This window comes from Thunnus albacares, chromosome 21 (assembly GCF_914725855.1).
Source record: "Thunnus albacares chromosome 21, fThuAlb1.1, whole genome shotgun sequence".
Lineage (NCBI taxonomy): Eukaryota > Metazoa > Chordata > Actinopteri > Scombriformes > Scombridae > Thunnus > Thunnus albacares.
The window spans coordinates 11,328,653-11,344,312 of record NC_058126.1 but is presented as its reverse complement, the minus strand read 5'-3'; the positions used below and the strand labels follow the sequence as shown (position 1 = coordinate 11,344,312).

General features: G+C 40.6%; 1 protein-coding gene across 1 annotated transcript; it reads right to left on the bottom strand.

Annotated features, from left to right (window-relative positions):
- Positions 1-5,865: 5,865 nt before the first annotated feature.
- shha (sonic hedgehog signaling molecule a) lies at positions 5,866-14,695 on the bottom strand. The gene is made up of 3 exons (XM_044339872.1): positions 14,039-14,695; positions 9,703-9,964; positions 5,866-7,641 (listed from the first exon to the last, which is right to left on the bottom strand). The coding sequence occupies exons 1-3, from the start codon at positions 14,336-14,338 to the stop codon at positions 6,959-6,961; spliced, it is 1,245 nt and encodes a 414-aa protein (XP_044195807.1). The 5' UTR covers positions 14,339-14,695; the 3' UTR covers positions 5,866-6,958.
- Positions 14,696-15,660: the final 965 nt, after the last annotated feature.

The window sequence follows — 15,660 nt, the reverse complement described above, 5'->3', positions numbered from 1 at the left end:
GCCCAAAGATGTGTGGTTTTGTGTGATGTCCATGTGTCTGTTGCGTTTACGATGAGGTCTCTTTTATTATTTGAGCCACGTTTTATTAATTTATACTTTTTATGTATTTTATAAGGTCCTGGGTACTCACGTTGAAGTACATGCTTTATACTTTATACACAACTCTTAAACACCTTGTGCCTAATTCACATTTTTTTAAGGATTTATTCTAGTTAATGTTTTAGAATTGCTGACACCAGTGATTATATGGCAGGAAATACTACCTCATATAGATGAAGGGGAATGCCACTGAATTTTGGCATTGAAATTATTTGCTTCATGGTCAACAAAAGAAATATTGTCCTGCCAGTTTAACCGTGATGTCATACTAATGTGCAGCTATATACAGTATAGGACATGCAAAAGGTGAAGTAATGATTTAATGTAACTGTAACAATAGCCTAAACGGATTTACCAGGATGTCTTTTTGGGTTAGTGCAAACTATATTACAAAGATAATTTGGAGGGTTTCCACAAAATCTTTTATTTAGGGTGAGAGAATTAACTTCTGGCTGTGCATCTGGATGACATCACAGATCAAGTTCTTGGTTCTCTGGTTTTGAGACTTGAGAAAGAGTTGTTCATGTTCACAAGTACTAATTGGCCCCTGTGATTGCCTGCATGTGTAAACTGAACTTGTAAATTTAGTGGTATTTCCCTTAAATTAGCCATTACTTGAAAAATCCACTAAGTTTTAGAAATTAGCTGCACATTAAGGGACACTAGATTCTCAACATGCTTTAAGTACCACAAGCTTTGGGATAAATGTGGTTTCTGAAACTGTTGAAACTCCGTAAATTCCTTAAGTCCTTGTAAAACTTGAGGTTAAGTGGTTCCAAGTCTTTGTTTATGTTGTACAGTTGTTCTAAACTGACTTCTTTGTGTTTTATTCCTTTTTGTTTTGAGTTGAACTGATGTAGAGGTTTTTGTTCCCTAACAATGTGTATTTGCTGTCTTTCAATGTTGTGCGTTACACTTGATATTGAGTGCTGTGGTAAATCCTGTGGATTTGAAAAAGTATCGACAATGCCAGTCATAGTAATATTGTTATAAGACACCTGGTCTTGTACTGCCAGAACAGATTCATATTGGATCTATTTGTACCTTAATTTTAAGATTTTCTTACATATATGCACCTTGAACCTTAAGATATGTTTTTCACCGTAATTTCTTTAGGCTGTTTAATAGCAGTAACATCTTACCTCATATGGTTGCAGTAGGCAAATATTTTAATTCAAAATGGCCTATTTTGTGTGAGTTAAGTTCATTTCAAAGTTGTCTATGGGGTTTTTCTTGTGCTTGCATAACAGACCATCATGGCTGTGAATGACTAGTTTCACAGTGGTTATACTGGCATTGACTCAAAAGAATTTTCTATAAACACTAACTTACAACTTTTTTTTCAACAGGTCTGTTTGGTGAATCGGAGCACTGACATCCTGCTAAAATAATCATTTCACTCTTTCTGTTTCTTTAGGTCACATCCTCTTAAACAGAGCAGCGTTACAAGCAGTCATCAATGTGGTTAGCTTCAAGTTTCAGCTCTAAAGTGACCATACTAATGGTTTAGCATGTTTTAGCAAGTCAACATATTGGGTAATAAATAGGTTATAATTTGTTGCTGACCACAAATTATATTCTTTTTTTTAGATACATTTCCCACAGCCATGGCAGTTGTTGATTTTAGTTACAACTTGAGGAGAATTAGCTTTATTTTATTTTTTGTCTAAGTTCATTTATTGTTGCATGATAATGCAGTTGACAGTTATTCTTTTGCAAACTTCCAACACCTGAAACTTAGGTCAGGCAGTTTATTGTTAATGCACAAAAGCTAGCCACAGTTTGTACCTCTAATGTAATCATTTAAAGTTCACTTAATTTTCAGATTCATACAATCCATCATCAAAAAGAAAAGATATCTGATCAGATTTATTTATCAAACTTTTGCTCTCTTAGTTTGGTTGAAGGAATAGTTAAAGTATACTCTACACCAGATAGATTTTTTTTTTTTTTGCAAAAGTAGCAATGTTTATTTTCAAAATTACCTTATACTTTTTTGTTTGTTTTAACCGGTGGCTTAGATTTTTGACTCTAATGTGATCTAATGTATGTGTAAAAGCTGAAGCACTGATTACATAAGAGGCACAAATTGGTATAGAGCTAAGACATGCAAAACCAGTGGTATGGTCCATTACATTTTTCAGACTGTAATTATAGATTAAAAGGGTAGCGATGGTGTGTTTTTGCAGAAAGATTGCTTTGGTAAAAATATGCTGTTGCGGGATTGTGCTCTAAAAACATTTGATATGCTCCTTGTATAATCACTTTGTTTGAGGTTGTAGCTGTACAGATGAGTTTCGGATGGCACTCATGAGATCTTTCTTGTGAAAACACACCTGATGTTACCACTACTCACCACAGGTGTCACCAAAACTGAATGATTAACACATTTTTTTTAACAAACTTTCCCCCAGCATACTTGAAAATGGTGTGATGCTGCCTTGTCAATTTTCCTGTCTTTTTAACTCTAACACTTTCAGTCCTTTTACAGCCACGCAGCCTCGGACCTTGGAAATGAAGATTTCACTTTTCTTTACTTCCCTCACTAAATAGCTATTGCTGCATTCAGACTATTGGATCCATCACATTTCCCCTCTGTTACTGCTTTTCCTGCTGTCGCTGTTCTTCCGACTTGCATATATTTGACAGTTGCTCATCTTTTCCTTGAATGAACTTAAGACTTCTGTATCAAGCAGGGTGGCCTACCTGGATTACCATTGTTTGTTAGCCCAGTGGATGGAGGTTTCATCTCTGTGACGACAGCCGGGTTCACAGAGCAGACACGTAACTCTAAAGCCGCTTTATGGCTTTCACTCCACCAAAGGTCATCCCCACTTCTTGACATTCATTATTTGGTTGGATTTTGAAAAAGACACTACAGTGGTTCGCTCATCTGGAACAGTATGGTGTGCCAAATATTGACTCAAACTGTTGAAAATCCAACCTCTTGAGTTGACTTTGAGTTTGACTCAAACTGTTGACAAACCATCCTGTCATGTGTGTTCACACTTTATGTATGACATGAAGTAATCATTTTTTGTGTTGGAAAATTCAGAAATCAATGTGCAATTTGTTGACATGTTGTAAATTGTGCAATATTTCTAATGAGATGGAATTGTTTTTAAAGAAATTGAATATTTTTTATAACAGAAAATTTGATACCATAAACTAGAAAAAAATAAACTTTTTGATATAAAAAGTGACATTTATGTGTTTTTATTGTGTATTATGGAGTGGCTGGCACTTGAAACTAATCCAAAAACTTAAGCAGTTAAAACCAAAACAACCACAGTCAAAAGTAGATACCTACTGGAATAGAGGTGATCTGAAGCTGTGGTTCCCAACCTTTTTTGGCTGATGACCTCTTAAATTGAAATAGTGACTGCTTGCGACCTCTTGTCACTGGTTGAATGTGCTTTTTTAGTTGGAAACAGTTCAACCAGAGATTAATTTTCTCCTATGAACCTCTTGGATTGTTTGAATGACTGTAAGAAGCCCGACAAGGTAAAACCATCCAGTATTTCACCAGAAAAATAAAGCAGAGAAGAGTCAAAAGGGATCTAATTTTAACTAGCCTAACAGTTATTTTTCCTGTCCTATTAATCTCGGGACCACTTCAAAGTGTCCCTTCCCTCATTTTGGGAACCACTGATCTGAAGGAATGTCATCTAAAATCCAAAAAGACTACCTTCAGGTCAATGGAAACTATAATGTACTTCTCATACTGTATATAATACTCAAACCACCAGTGTAAAACTGTTGCAGACTGTATGTTGTGGATTTCATGTTGTCTTCTCATGAACTTAAGCACTCCCCAAGTATTCCTCATAGCCATGACCAACAGGAAAGGTCATGAGAACTCTCCAAAATATTGCAAATTTATTCAAATTTAAGGGTTTTAATTGTCATACATTATGACTCCTTTTAGCAACTCTGATTGTTTCTCTGTATTTTGATCAGATTTTTATAATCAAGTAGGCCTATACCTTATATATCTCAAGATTTGTCCATATTTACTTCCATACATGTACTGTATCATTTATCTAGCCACTTTGTTCAAAACTACTAATGTATCTCATTAGTCTGTCTTAAATTGTAAAGCCCTCTTTTTCAGTTTAATGATGGTGGTAAAGGTGTGATGGCTCATTAAGAATCCCTTTAGGTTTTCTTTTTTGCTCCAACTTACCACTTAGGTCTTGAGCACTCTACTGGTTGCTGCCACAGAGGAGTAAATGTTCGCCTGGAAAGAAGGAGCGCTGCCATTTGCAGAACTCTCTTAGAAACAGCGAGTTTTGTTTTCCAGAATGCCAGACTGTTCATGTTTGCAAATGTCAACATTTGTAAAAGCCGTTGTTGAGCTCCAGCAGACTGAGGGCCCCCAGAGGGATTAGAGGAGGCTCTGTTTACCTGCTCTGAGGAATGCTGCCCTGCGCGGACGCTTTTGTATCTGTCAGGGACCCAAGGTCACAGTGCCGGGAGAGATGGGCCACTTTGTCCCTCACCAAGTTTCCACCTCACAATATCAACAACAAAACACAATGTGGGCGACCTGAGAGAAGGAAATGGAATTCCTGCTCATGTTGCAACAGTGTTCAGAAACTCAGGTTCAATGGCCTCTTTTACCTTTGATAAGTCTGGGTGAAGGATGGGTTTGATCACTTGAGGGATGTTGTAATTGAGAAGATTTTACATGACATAATTTGAATTTAAATGTATTCTCTAAACTTCCTTTGTGCTTGTGCTCCTTACTAGACCCGTGTTGTTTAATTATTTAGTCTATCGTGTAGAGTAGGATCACATTTTAAATAGTCAAAGTGAGCCTACAAACTCAAAAATCTGCCATATATTCATTTATTTCTTAGCTGATTCATACAAAGCAGCTGCTGCTCCTCTGTGCCTGTGAGTTTTGTCAGATTTCACATGAAAGTATTCACAACTCCTTGCTGAAGAATCCTTTTTACAGCATTTCCAGCTGCTGCCAACCAGCAGTACCGCTGATACGCCACATGGTGTCGCCCTTGTACAACTTAATAACACGGCTACTGAGGGGGAGAAAGTGATGCTGTAATCAATTTAAGACAACCAATACCACATCACATCTCAAAGAGGACAAAAAATACATCAGTACAACCTCACTATTGTCTGCTACGTACACTGTGAGTTCGTAAGAAAATATTGTAGGATTATAGTGATTTCTAAAGACTAACACATGTTGTGATTTAAACTAAAATGAATGTATTCCTTCTTTTTTTGGATGTAAAGGAGGATCTGACCTCAACCAGCAGACACCGAGAAGCAGATTTAGGGCCAACAAACACACTTCTGTTTAATTTGTCTGCATGTTAGAAGTTATTTGCGGAGGGCAAACCTCGTTAAATTTGACATGGGCTCTCAACATTTCGCAAGCATGCAATAGGTTTTTCAAAGCGCAATATTCTCCATTTTGTAGAAGCTGCCAACCAGAGCGAAATACTTTGTTAGCTCTCCCAGAAGACTAAAACTCATTCAATAACCTTAAAAATCATTCTTATACACTTATTATAACCATTGTTTTCTTCACCCAAAATGAATGCTCAGTTCGTTATAAAAGATAATTGTGCCAAATGGGAAAATAACTTAACAGGTGATAGCTGATTTATACACTGATGATGTGTTCCAGGAACTAATCTAAGACCTTAATTTGGCTGGGAAATGCCTCATAATGTGATTTAAATGTTCCTCTTTGTGTTTCCTGTGAAGCTCAGTCAGACAAAGACATGTAACAACTGCAAGTTTGAAGATTTTCTTTATCTCATTTTGTAATAAACATATAAATAATAAACTCTAGACATTTTTTTGACACATCGCCCTGTTATGAAAGTTAACTGGTATGGTCTGGCTATATAGACTATCCAAACTGTGCATCTGCCGCAGGTCATTTCTATAAAACTATCTCCCTATTACAAAATATGAAAAGAAAAATACATTTTTAGTACATTTACAGGAGTTACTTATTAATTTATTTAACGAAACTGTTTCAGTACTACTTTAACTGTTACTGAATTGTCAGAATCTGCATTTTAATATTTTTCTCAGAAGAAAACAGAAAAAATAGAAACACAAACAAAAAGAAAAAAGCAGAGAATGCAGACATGAGGCAGAATATCTGTCCCTCTCCGACAACTTAAACCAACAGTTTCCAAAATCATAAAATTCTTAATAAACCAAGCAGTACAAGATTTTCCAATACTTTCCCAACTACTGTATTTAAATTAAAATATATTCTCATATCTTACACTATTTCAAATAACGAAATGTGATTCGGTAGCGATCTGTCAAAATCTAATTTACAATTCTGTGTATAAAAATATAATTTATGGAACCCCGCGAAGTTTGTTCTCCCCAAAATATAACAGTCAGTTGCACATATATGCACATATGAACATTACAACCTGTCAAAGTTAGCTCCTTTCTACATGGTCTTCTTTCTCTTTGCGCTTTTTTTCTTCTCTTTTTCATTTTTTTTTTCATTTTTTTCTCAATTTTTTTCATTCATTTTTTTTTTTGCATTTGAGATATACAAAAATAGATTATGCACAATTTGCTGCTCACACCCTCTCAGAATCCATTTGTGTGACAGACAGCAGCGAGTTCACGTGAGAATAAATTATTCAAAGAGAAACTTTTTAAGGCTCCGTTCATTCTTTGAAAGGGGACACATCATAGAAAAGTCACTGAAATAAATATCCCAACTCCGCTGGGGCCTTTGTCTTGTTTGTTTGTTCTTTTTTAATTATTATTATTATTTTATTTTTTTAATCTACTGAATAGTTCGTGTGTCCTACATTTAAAGTCTCACTCTGCTCCTGTAGTGGAGGTTTCAACTCGAGTATACTGACATCCCAAGTGGATGGATCGAGTGGCTGTCCAAGAGCCATGTTCCTAATTGATAAAGGATCTTGGAGTACCAGTGCACTCCGTCGTTCTGTGCACTGACTTGTGGCTGGGAACTAAAAAGCAACGAGGACACCCAGTGGGCGAGCCTGACAGGTGCCAGGGCCCAGTGCGCCAGGTCGTGGTCTTCGATCACTGCGTAACAGGACGCAAGGACCTGGTCCACCACGACGGTCCCCTGCACGGTCACCGGCGCAAACGAGCCCTCGTGCTCTTGCGTGTAAATCCGTTTTACGGTCACAGGCACGAGTCGATTTCGCTCGTCATCGAAGACGAACACCTTTTGCCCACGTTGGACTTCGCTCGCAAAGATCGCCGACCTCCTCTCCTCCGCGTCCGTGGAGTTGTGGCCGACGAAGAGGAGGTGCGCCGCAGTGAGGGTGATTTTCTGGCCGGAGTCGGTTTCGATCACATAGAAGAGCCTCCTGGTCGTCGAGTCTTGGTCTATGAACATGATGAAGTCTGTGTAAATCGGGTTTCCATGGTCATCTGCTGCCAGGACTTTGTCGCCGGGTTGGAGGTCTTTAACCGCCTTCATGGATCCATCCTGCAGGGTGACTGAAGAGGAGCCTGGGAAGCAGCCACCAGATTTTGCTGCCACTGAGTTTTCTGTTGAAATAAAACATTATATTGTTACATAACTGAAGTTTAGGCAAAAAAACATGCTTTCACAACCAGAAAATGAGAAAATGTTTATTAAGAATCCATTGTGGTTCCCTAAGTTTATTTTAAAACACCTTAAAGACTCCTAAAATGTTCCAAACCAACAATATTTCAAACTTTTAGGACTTTTGAAAATAAAACAAATCACACCTGCTTTCATTACAGTTCAGGACCACCGCCCTATTCAAAAGACCATTCAAGAACCCCCCCTTTTCTGTGCGTATGTGTATTTTTTTTTTCTTCCTTCCTCCACATCGTGGTGGGCCATATGCATTTTGCATAATGATGCCTGTCGGCTCCTCCATGCCAAATGCGTATTGGCTTGGCCCACGTTGTCTGAGACGAGAAAACTGAAAGCCTTGGCTCATCTATTCTTAATTAAAAAACCCAATAAAGAGCAGGCATTGTTATTCTAAATCAGCTTGTGGATCGAGCTACTCTCGGTAAAGAACACTTACGCCTTTCCCAGCTACTCTTCCCATATTTACTCAGGTGCAGAAACCTCTATGTGACAATTCACACAAATAGGCGACTCACAACTACTATTTACCCAGTGGAGCCACTTTTCCAAGCCTCTCGAGTTGTAGATTTGAATTTAAATGAGGGTCCGGACTCTTAAATGCTTTCTGTTGTGCAACATCAATGTCCCTCTTTCTACCACCTCTCCCTGCTTTGTTGTCAGTCTTGATGACAATAATTTTGGCCTTGGTGGAGCTCTTCACATACCAGTCTCTAGGATCACACTGTCCTGCACACAGAAAAAGGGGGTTTCCTACTCAGAATTTGGGGCTTTTAATCTTCTTTTAAGATTCCCGAGCATGAAATAAGGTGACAACTGAAAACCAGATTTACCCCCAAATCCTTTTGGTAAAGTCGCATGACCCCTAATGACACGTCGGCCTGGCCCATAGTGTGATCTAAAAAAGTGTGTGTTGAATGATAAATAAGGGATTTATCAATTTAAAAAAGAGCCATGGCTCATCAATCAGTGTGAGGAAATATTTTCCAAACCCCATAGGTGTCCTGTAGCTTAGTGAAGGCCTCAGAGGTAGATTATTTTAGCCAAAAAAATAACCCACAAAGAAGGTTTTAAAATAAAAAAAAGTGGTTGTCAAAGCTAATATAAATGAGATCTGGGGGTGGGAAAAGGTTTAACGGGAAAGTTCTTAAGTTTTCTCGTATATGACCGAATACAAACTGTTCCCCCAATTTAAAACTAACAACATAACTTGAAGCAGCTTATTTTGGTTTCTGCTCATGTGCAAAAATCCAGAGAACAATAACGACGTTTGCTATTCTAGGTCACATCGAGAAGCCTTGTTAGATTATGGACGTGGTTCCCACCAGGAGACAGTGTGGGGCGATGTAAGATCAAGAAATAAGCTGCATGGGAAATGCTCATAACGCCACAGGCTGGGATGTGCCCATACATCATTCATAGAAAAATATATTTACAATTTCATAATGCAGAAAAAAATCTCACTCTTTCTCTCTTTCACTTCAGTTAAGCTCATAAAATAGATTTTAGTAGTTAGTTGTTTTGATTAATCATTAATTGATGGCTAATAATAGCAAAGTGTTGATGCGTAAATTGGCCAAAACTTTCTTTTTTTTTTTTCTTAACGAGATTTAAACTCATTTTATAAACTTTCCAGTGTCAAGCTTAGTATCCTGCAGCCTATATGTTGCAAACAACTCATCACCGGAAGCAGGGTATTTGGAAACTTGGTTTCATCCTCAACTTGGTTGAGGTCTGAATTCCTCACATCACGCATGGAAAATAATCTAGTTGACCTCTCCCCTTCTCACAGCTGATAAAACTCTGCTTTTTGCATGAAACTTATGTAAAAGATAAAGCAACGCTGCAGCTTCCCCGAGCTGCACCTGCTCTTCTAAATGATTACAATCGCTCCTGATGTGAAATGCGCACTGGTGATAGATTTTTTCCCCTGTGCGCACACATGAACAGAACAATTGAGTGGTTTCCCCTCTCGCCCTGCAGCATACCTGCTTTCACAGAGCAGTGGATGTGGGCTTTCGATTCATAGTAGACCCAGTCGAATCCGGCTTCCACCGCTAGCCTGGACAGAGTGCCGTATTTGCTCTTGTCTCTGTCCGAGGTGGTGATGTCCACTGCTCTGCCCTCGTAGTGAAGCGACTCCTCGAAGTGGTGTCCGTCCTCGTCCCAGCCCTCGGTGACCCGCAGCTTCACCCCGGGCCACTGGTTCATCACTGAGATGGCCAGCGAGTTCAGCTTGTCTTTACATCTCTGCGGGAAGGAGGAATGGATCAGTTTGTTACTTGTTGTGTCATACAGTATGTTGGGTGTTTTCAGTCATATAAGCTGTCCAGGAGACGTGCGGAAAAGCTTTTATTACATTGGCACAATTTCTGTTGTCAAAAAGAGGAGGTGCTCATAACTGACTAAATATACACATATCATCTTTTGATCAGAGAAATGTTGGACCACATGCGCCACACATGATGTTTTGTCTCTTCTTGGAAGATTCCTGGTATGTTTGCTTGATCTCTGCTGTGTCCATTAAATCGTAATAACAATTAAAAATCGATTTGGACTCGCTGAAGCCTCATCCTCACCTTTCCACCCCTCCCCACCTGACGCTCCTGATTCCTCCCAGCTGCAGGAACTGAACTGCAAAGGTGGTCGAGCAGCTCTGATCCTTGAATGTGAGCTTGCATTTCTCAGTGTGAGCAGCAGCGTCAGAGGGCACATCTCGGATAAGAAAGCTGCTGATGAAATATTGATAAGGCAGCGCATTCGCTTCACTGGCCTATAACATATGGGGCTTCAGTCTTGGAAAGGTGCGAGCAGCGTCCCTTTCTATCAAAAAGTATTGCATTGAGCACAACATGCATTGCATTAGGAATTCATGAGTTTGTAGCTATTAGGCCACGAAATGACCGAGTCCTTTGTTGGTTGCAAGTTGTCTGTTTTCTTTAAATAAATAATTGATATGCAGATGATATGAAGATGATCTCCAAGAGCAGCTGCTGCCTTAAAATATCTGGAGTTTGTCTTATAAATAAATCGTCGCACCCCAACCTCTCCGCGCGCTCTCAATGAAGATGCTTGGCCTTCTCCAAGACAACTATTCTCAACACTCAACCAATATGTCAAATAAAACATCACAAAGAGTCTTTTCAGTCCAACCGCGGAGGGAAACTTTCATTATTCTTCTCCTGCAAAGTCTTGGAAACGTGACATGCCTCCTTAAGTCGAGGTGTTTTGCCTGCTGACTGACAGACTTGTGAAATATCCAAGGATGGTATAGGCACACAGAGAAACGTCTATATGTGTGTGTGAACCACTGTCTTTCCCCCCTTATGGACAGCCTATGCGTCCTAAAGCAAGAATGTTCACACAGACCCAAAAACTCGTATAACAAAAAAAAGGGGGGAAAAAGGGCTTCCACATATATCAGTGGCTGATTTATGAGGATATCACACTTGTAGAATGTGATGAATACAAAACATCCCTCCCCAAAAAAAACCTCCCACATTCTGAGTGGGATTGTCGGAGTCAAGAGCCGTAAAGCTTAACCTATTTATTAATTCATTAGGTCGTGTGCCGCAAATCAAGCCAAATTCTGCTCAGCCACCGTGAAGCCCAGCAGGGCGCCCCGGACCGGCGCTTTGTGCTCGGGGTAAAGTTGTTCAACAGCCTCCCTCTTAATCTTTTCACAAATTATTTGGTTAGAGGAAACACTTATCAGCTACCTGTCAGTGCAAACAAGCCGCCAGCTCATCTCTTTTCCGACTCGTTTGCACTGTGGGCAGAGACTGCAGTGTCCCAACAGTACTACACTGCAAAAAATCCACTTTTAAAAGCTATTCAAGCTAGTATTGGAGCTTAGTCTCTTTTTTTAGTGTAAAATATGACATCTGCCAGTCGGGCTGCCATAGTTTTACTTGTTTAAAAAAGGGCATTTTCTTCACTTTCATTTTCTTATCACAAGATCCACCCAACACCTTATGCTGCTTCACAAGTTGTCTCTTTAATTTTATTTAAATATGTCAAGCTTCATTAAAAATACGTGGAATTAGGAGTTTGAGCAGACATGAAACTTCACCTCTCCTATGGGGTACATTGCAACTCATTCAACTCACAAATATATCCTTAACACTTTGCAGCTCAGCCTCCAGAGTGGTGCTCTTATTTATCTGTAAATGTCTGTAAAAACGCCTCTTTTGGCAACTCTCCCCGGAGTGAGATGTGTCTTAATGGTTGAGGGAGGTAGTGGTACAAACGCTCCTTCAAATCAAGACTATGGAGTTTACCAGGCTTTGCTAGACTGCAGTGAATGAATTCTGTGATTTGTTCATTTATTGCACACACTTTAGGAAGCTACTGCAGGCACGTGCCTCATTTCATGTATAAACATAACTTCTGTTTAACAAGGAGAAGTCCACTACATTATTGCGTAAAAAACCGTGCGTAAAGGCTCACAGGATTCATGCGTAAAGCCGTGGAAGAGCGCAAGAATCGTTGGCACAGCGTTAATCCCCATGTGATAATGCTTATGCCACTGGCAGAGTAGCCAGTACAAAACAGCAACAACCCCAGTCTTTTAGATGCATATATTTCAATGTCATGTACGATAAGGACAAGCTCACCTGTTTTAATTACTATGGCCTCCCGCTGACCAAAGGTCATAAGTTCAAATTGCGTTTCAGGCTCAGTGAGGGGCGTTTAACAGCCCTTTCATGTACATTTCACACAGTTGTTGTGTTTTCTATAAACGCTGGGATGCTGAACGGAAAAGGGATGATGAAGCAGAAGCTATAACCACCGGCCTCATTTAAAATAAATCTTTAAAACAGAAAGTAACCCCCAATCATTGCTAATAATAGGCCCCAAAATTGGACAAACCTAAGCCACAGACGCCCCATACAATCCCCTTTTGTCTGAGTGACTCTCGCCTCGTTAGTATGATTTGATACAGACCTGTAAACACAGCGGTTTATACAGCAGGTGGTGCGTTTTACTGAGATTGGAAGCATTGCAGGCAGATGTTACTCTATATTCTCAGAAATGAATAAAATACCGGTGAAATCAAACTATTCTTGTTTTTGCTGGAGACTCTGGGAAGACTGAGGATACGTGGGGGGTCCCTGAACCTCACTTTGGGCATCACATCACCACGCGACTGTAATTTCATGATGTCTGTGTTTGAGAGCCTATAGGTGTATCACAGAGGGAGATGTGGGGAGGGCTGAGAGGGACGCCGAGACCGCACGCACAGTGAATATTTCATCGGAGCTCGTGCCCATGGATGGTGCGAGGCACGGGTTCAGGGACTCCGGCGCGCGCCTGGCTTCATCACCAGCAGCACCACCACCATCACCACCGGCATTTTATTATTACTGAGCCAATATCACCCAAGCGCTTTTAATAATTCACCAGCATCTAAGTGCTAAAAGTCATGCTGAAGAGACGCGGCATCCTGCAGCCTGGAGAGAAATCAAGCCATCTCTGCGATGTATTGTGAGGCTCGTTTTATATGTACAGAACGAGTTATGAGCTTTGATAACTAACTGCCTACATGGGCATTGAGTATTTTTTATTTTAAACATGTCATCTTCCATGCATTTGCATTTGTGTAAGGCATCATCACTCATGTGCGCCCTGCTCTTATACATGACCGAGTCCCACCCATTTATGAAGTCCTGATAGTGTTCAGAACACTCTCAAAGAAATATCACCGCTTTCATGCACTGATGCACACCATGCGAAAGGCTAAATTACAGCAGCCTGTGCGAGAAAATGTCTGAATGAGCCACGCCATGCCCGAATAAGCCCGGCTGTTTGAAGCGGTGCGCATCTCCAGCTCTCTGCTGGAATAAAGAAAAATGCGCTTAAAACAAGCTGTAATATAACGCGTAAATAGGCAACAAATTCTGGATGTCTTCATAAAATGTAAGTTAATGTGAATGTGCGCCTGTAAGACAACAAATAGAGCCTCACATAGATACAAATATAGATATGAGGAGAGGGGCACATTAATATTTTAAATACACTGTCACAATCATGAAGGCCGAGTGTCCTGACTGTCCGCCTGCACATCACTTCTCCAGCTGGATTTCTACATTCGCTTCAAGCCTGCAGCTTTTAAAAAAAAAAAAAAAAACTCCCATGCTGGTGCATAAAGCGCATCTGCTTTTACAGTGAAGTTAAAAGGCTCAGTGTGAAGAGTTCAGCAGCGGGTAGAACAGACTTCACTTAAGGTGCGCAATCAGTCTGACAAGGAGGTTGTTGCAGTGCGCAGTGATGGTGCGTTAGGAGACGGGCAGTGGGGGGAAAAAGGTTATTCTGTCTCCTTACCTGAGTCATTAGCCTGTCGGCACCAGTGTTCTCCTCATCCTTGAATATGATGTCTGTGTTATAATTGGGAGTCAGTTCTTTAAATCGCTCGGAGTTTCTTGTGATCTTGCCTTCGTATCTGCCGCTTGCCCCGAGGGTCTTCTCCGCCACGTTGGGGATGAACTGCTTGTACGCAAGAGGTGTCAGCTTCTTCGGGTGTCTTCTCCTGCCGTAGCCCCTGCCCGGTCCGCATCCCATCCCAGAGGACACCAAGGACAAGCAGATGAGACCGACCAATACGATTCTGGTCCAGAGCAGCATTTTTGTCCTTTAAGATCTCAAACGAGTCGCCGCTGCTATCTCTACCGTCTGCCTCTCCCGGCTCTCGCAATGCCCTTGTCTCCTCCTCTACTTCGCCTTCGCCTGGTCTCTACCGTGGCAGGTGCGGAAATGAACGCCTCAGACAAATGGTAATAACGGGGCACATCGAAGGAGGGTTAAAAAAAAGTAGCGAGGGAATTAAAAGCCACGGGATCTCTAGTCGAGCTGCAGCCGCTTGTGTGAGGCGACCGCTTTTACTGCTTTGTATTATAGCACCGATCTATAGCAGGGGAGGGACTTGATTGGCTCGCCTAGACAAACCCTCCTGATGTTATCCCACAAAAAAATCTTAAAAGATTTCTTCCACCTGAGGGTTAGCCTGTGTCGCGGGGAGGAGGGGCTGTTCCATGGGAAAACATCAATTATAAACCGTCTTTTTTTTCACCCTCCCATTTTCCAGATTTCACAGGAAAGGCAGGGCAGACAGGGGCACTTGCACAGTACTCAAATCTGAAACAGTGTAGTTAGGTGAAGTGATTTCAGTGTGTGCGGTGACTGAAGCGCGTCTGGAAGAACTTTCCGCACAGAATGCATTTCCCAGAAGAATTGAACTGCCTGTGAACAGGCACTGCGCACGCTTGTGCCGGATGATTATGCGGTGTCCCTGTACTTATCAAATAAATAAATAAGCATATTACACAGTTTCCTTACTGTCTAATTTGGTAGATTGGTGGATTTAGATGCTCAATGCCTTCTAACACTGTTCCTCCTATAAAACAGCCAAATGCCACCATGACTACGCACGAAAGTTACTTTGGAGACGTTTTGCACAATTTAAATCAAAGTCTAAAGAAATCTGAGCAGATATAACATAGTTTATCTTTAGGTTTGACACTACACATACTCGTGTAACTCTGTCATACTCAAGGAAACTTTGTTAGAGTGCACTGATATCTGTGCAGTGCCCACACTGTGCGTCCTCGTTGCGCCGTCTCTTTTTGCGCATCAAAGCGTGTATTCTATTCTTTTAATGATTGTTACGTCCGTTTAAAAAATCTAAACCTATATAAGTACATATTGTTGCACCATTTTGAAGTTGACTCCTTGAGAAAGACAATAGCAACGGGTCAGATTTGTATATTAGTAGATGAGGCTTCAGAAAGCGTTTTCCAGGCCTAATCTGAACGGAAGTAGTGTATTTAGTGCGTAAAATGTACTGCGTGCGTGTGTTAAGGGCCAAGAATCACCCACAAATTCTCCAGATTAAGGCTTGTTATTGTATTCACTGGCCTATGTAAGTGGTCAAAGTATGTTTTGTGTGT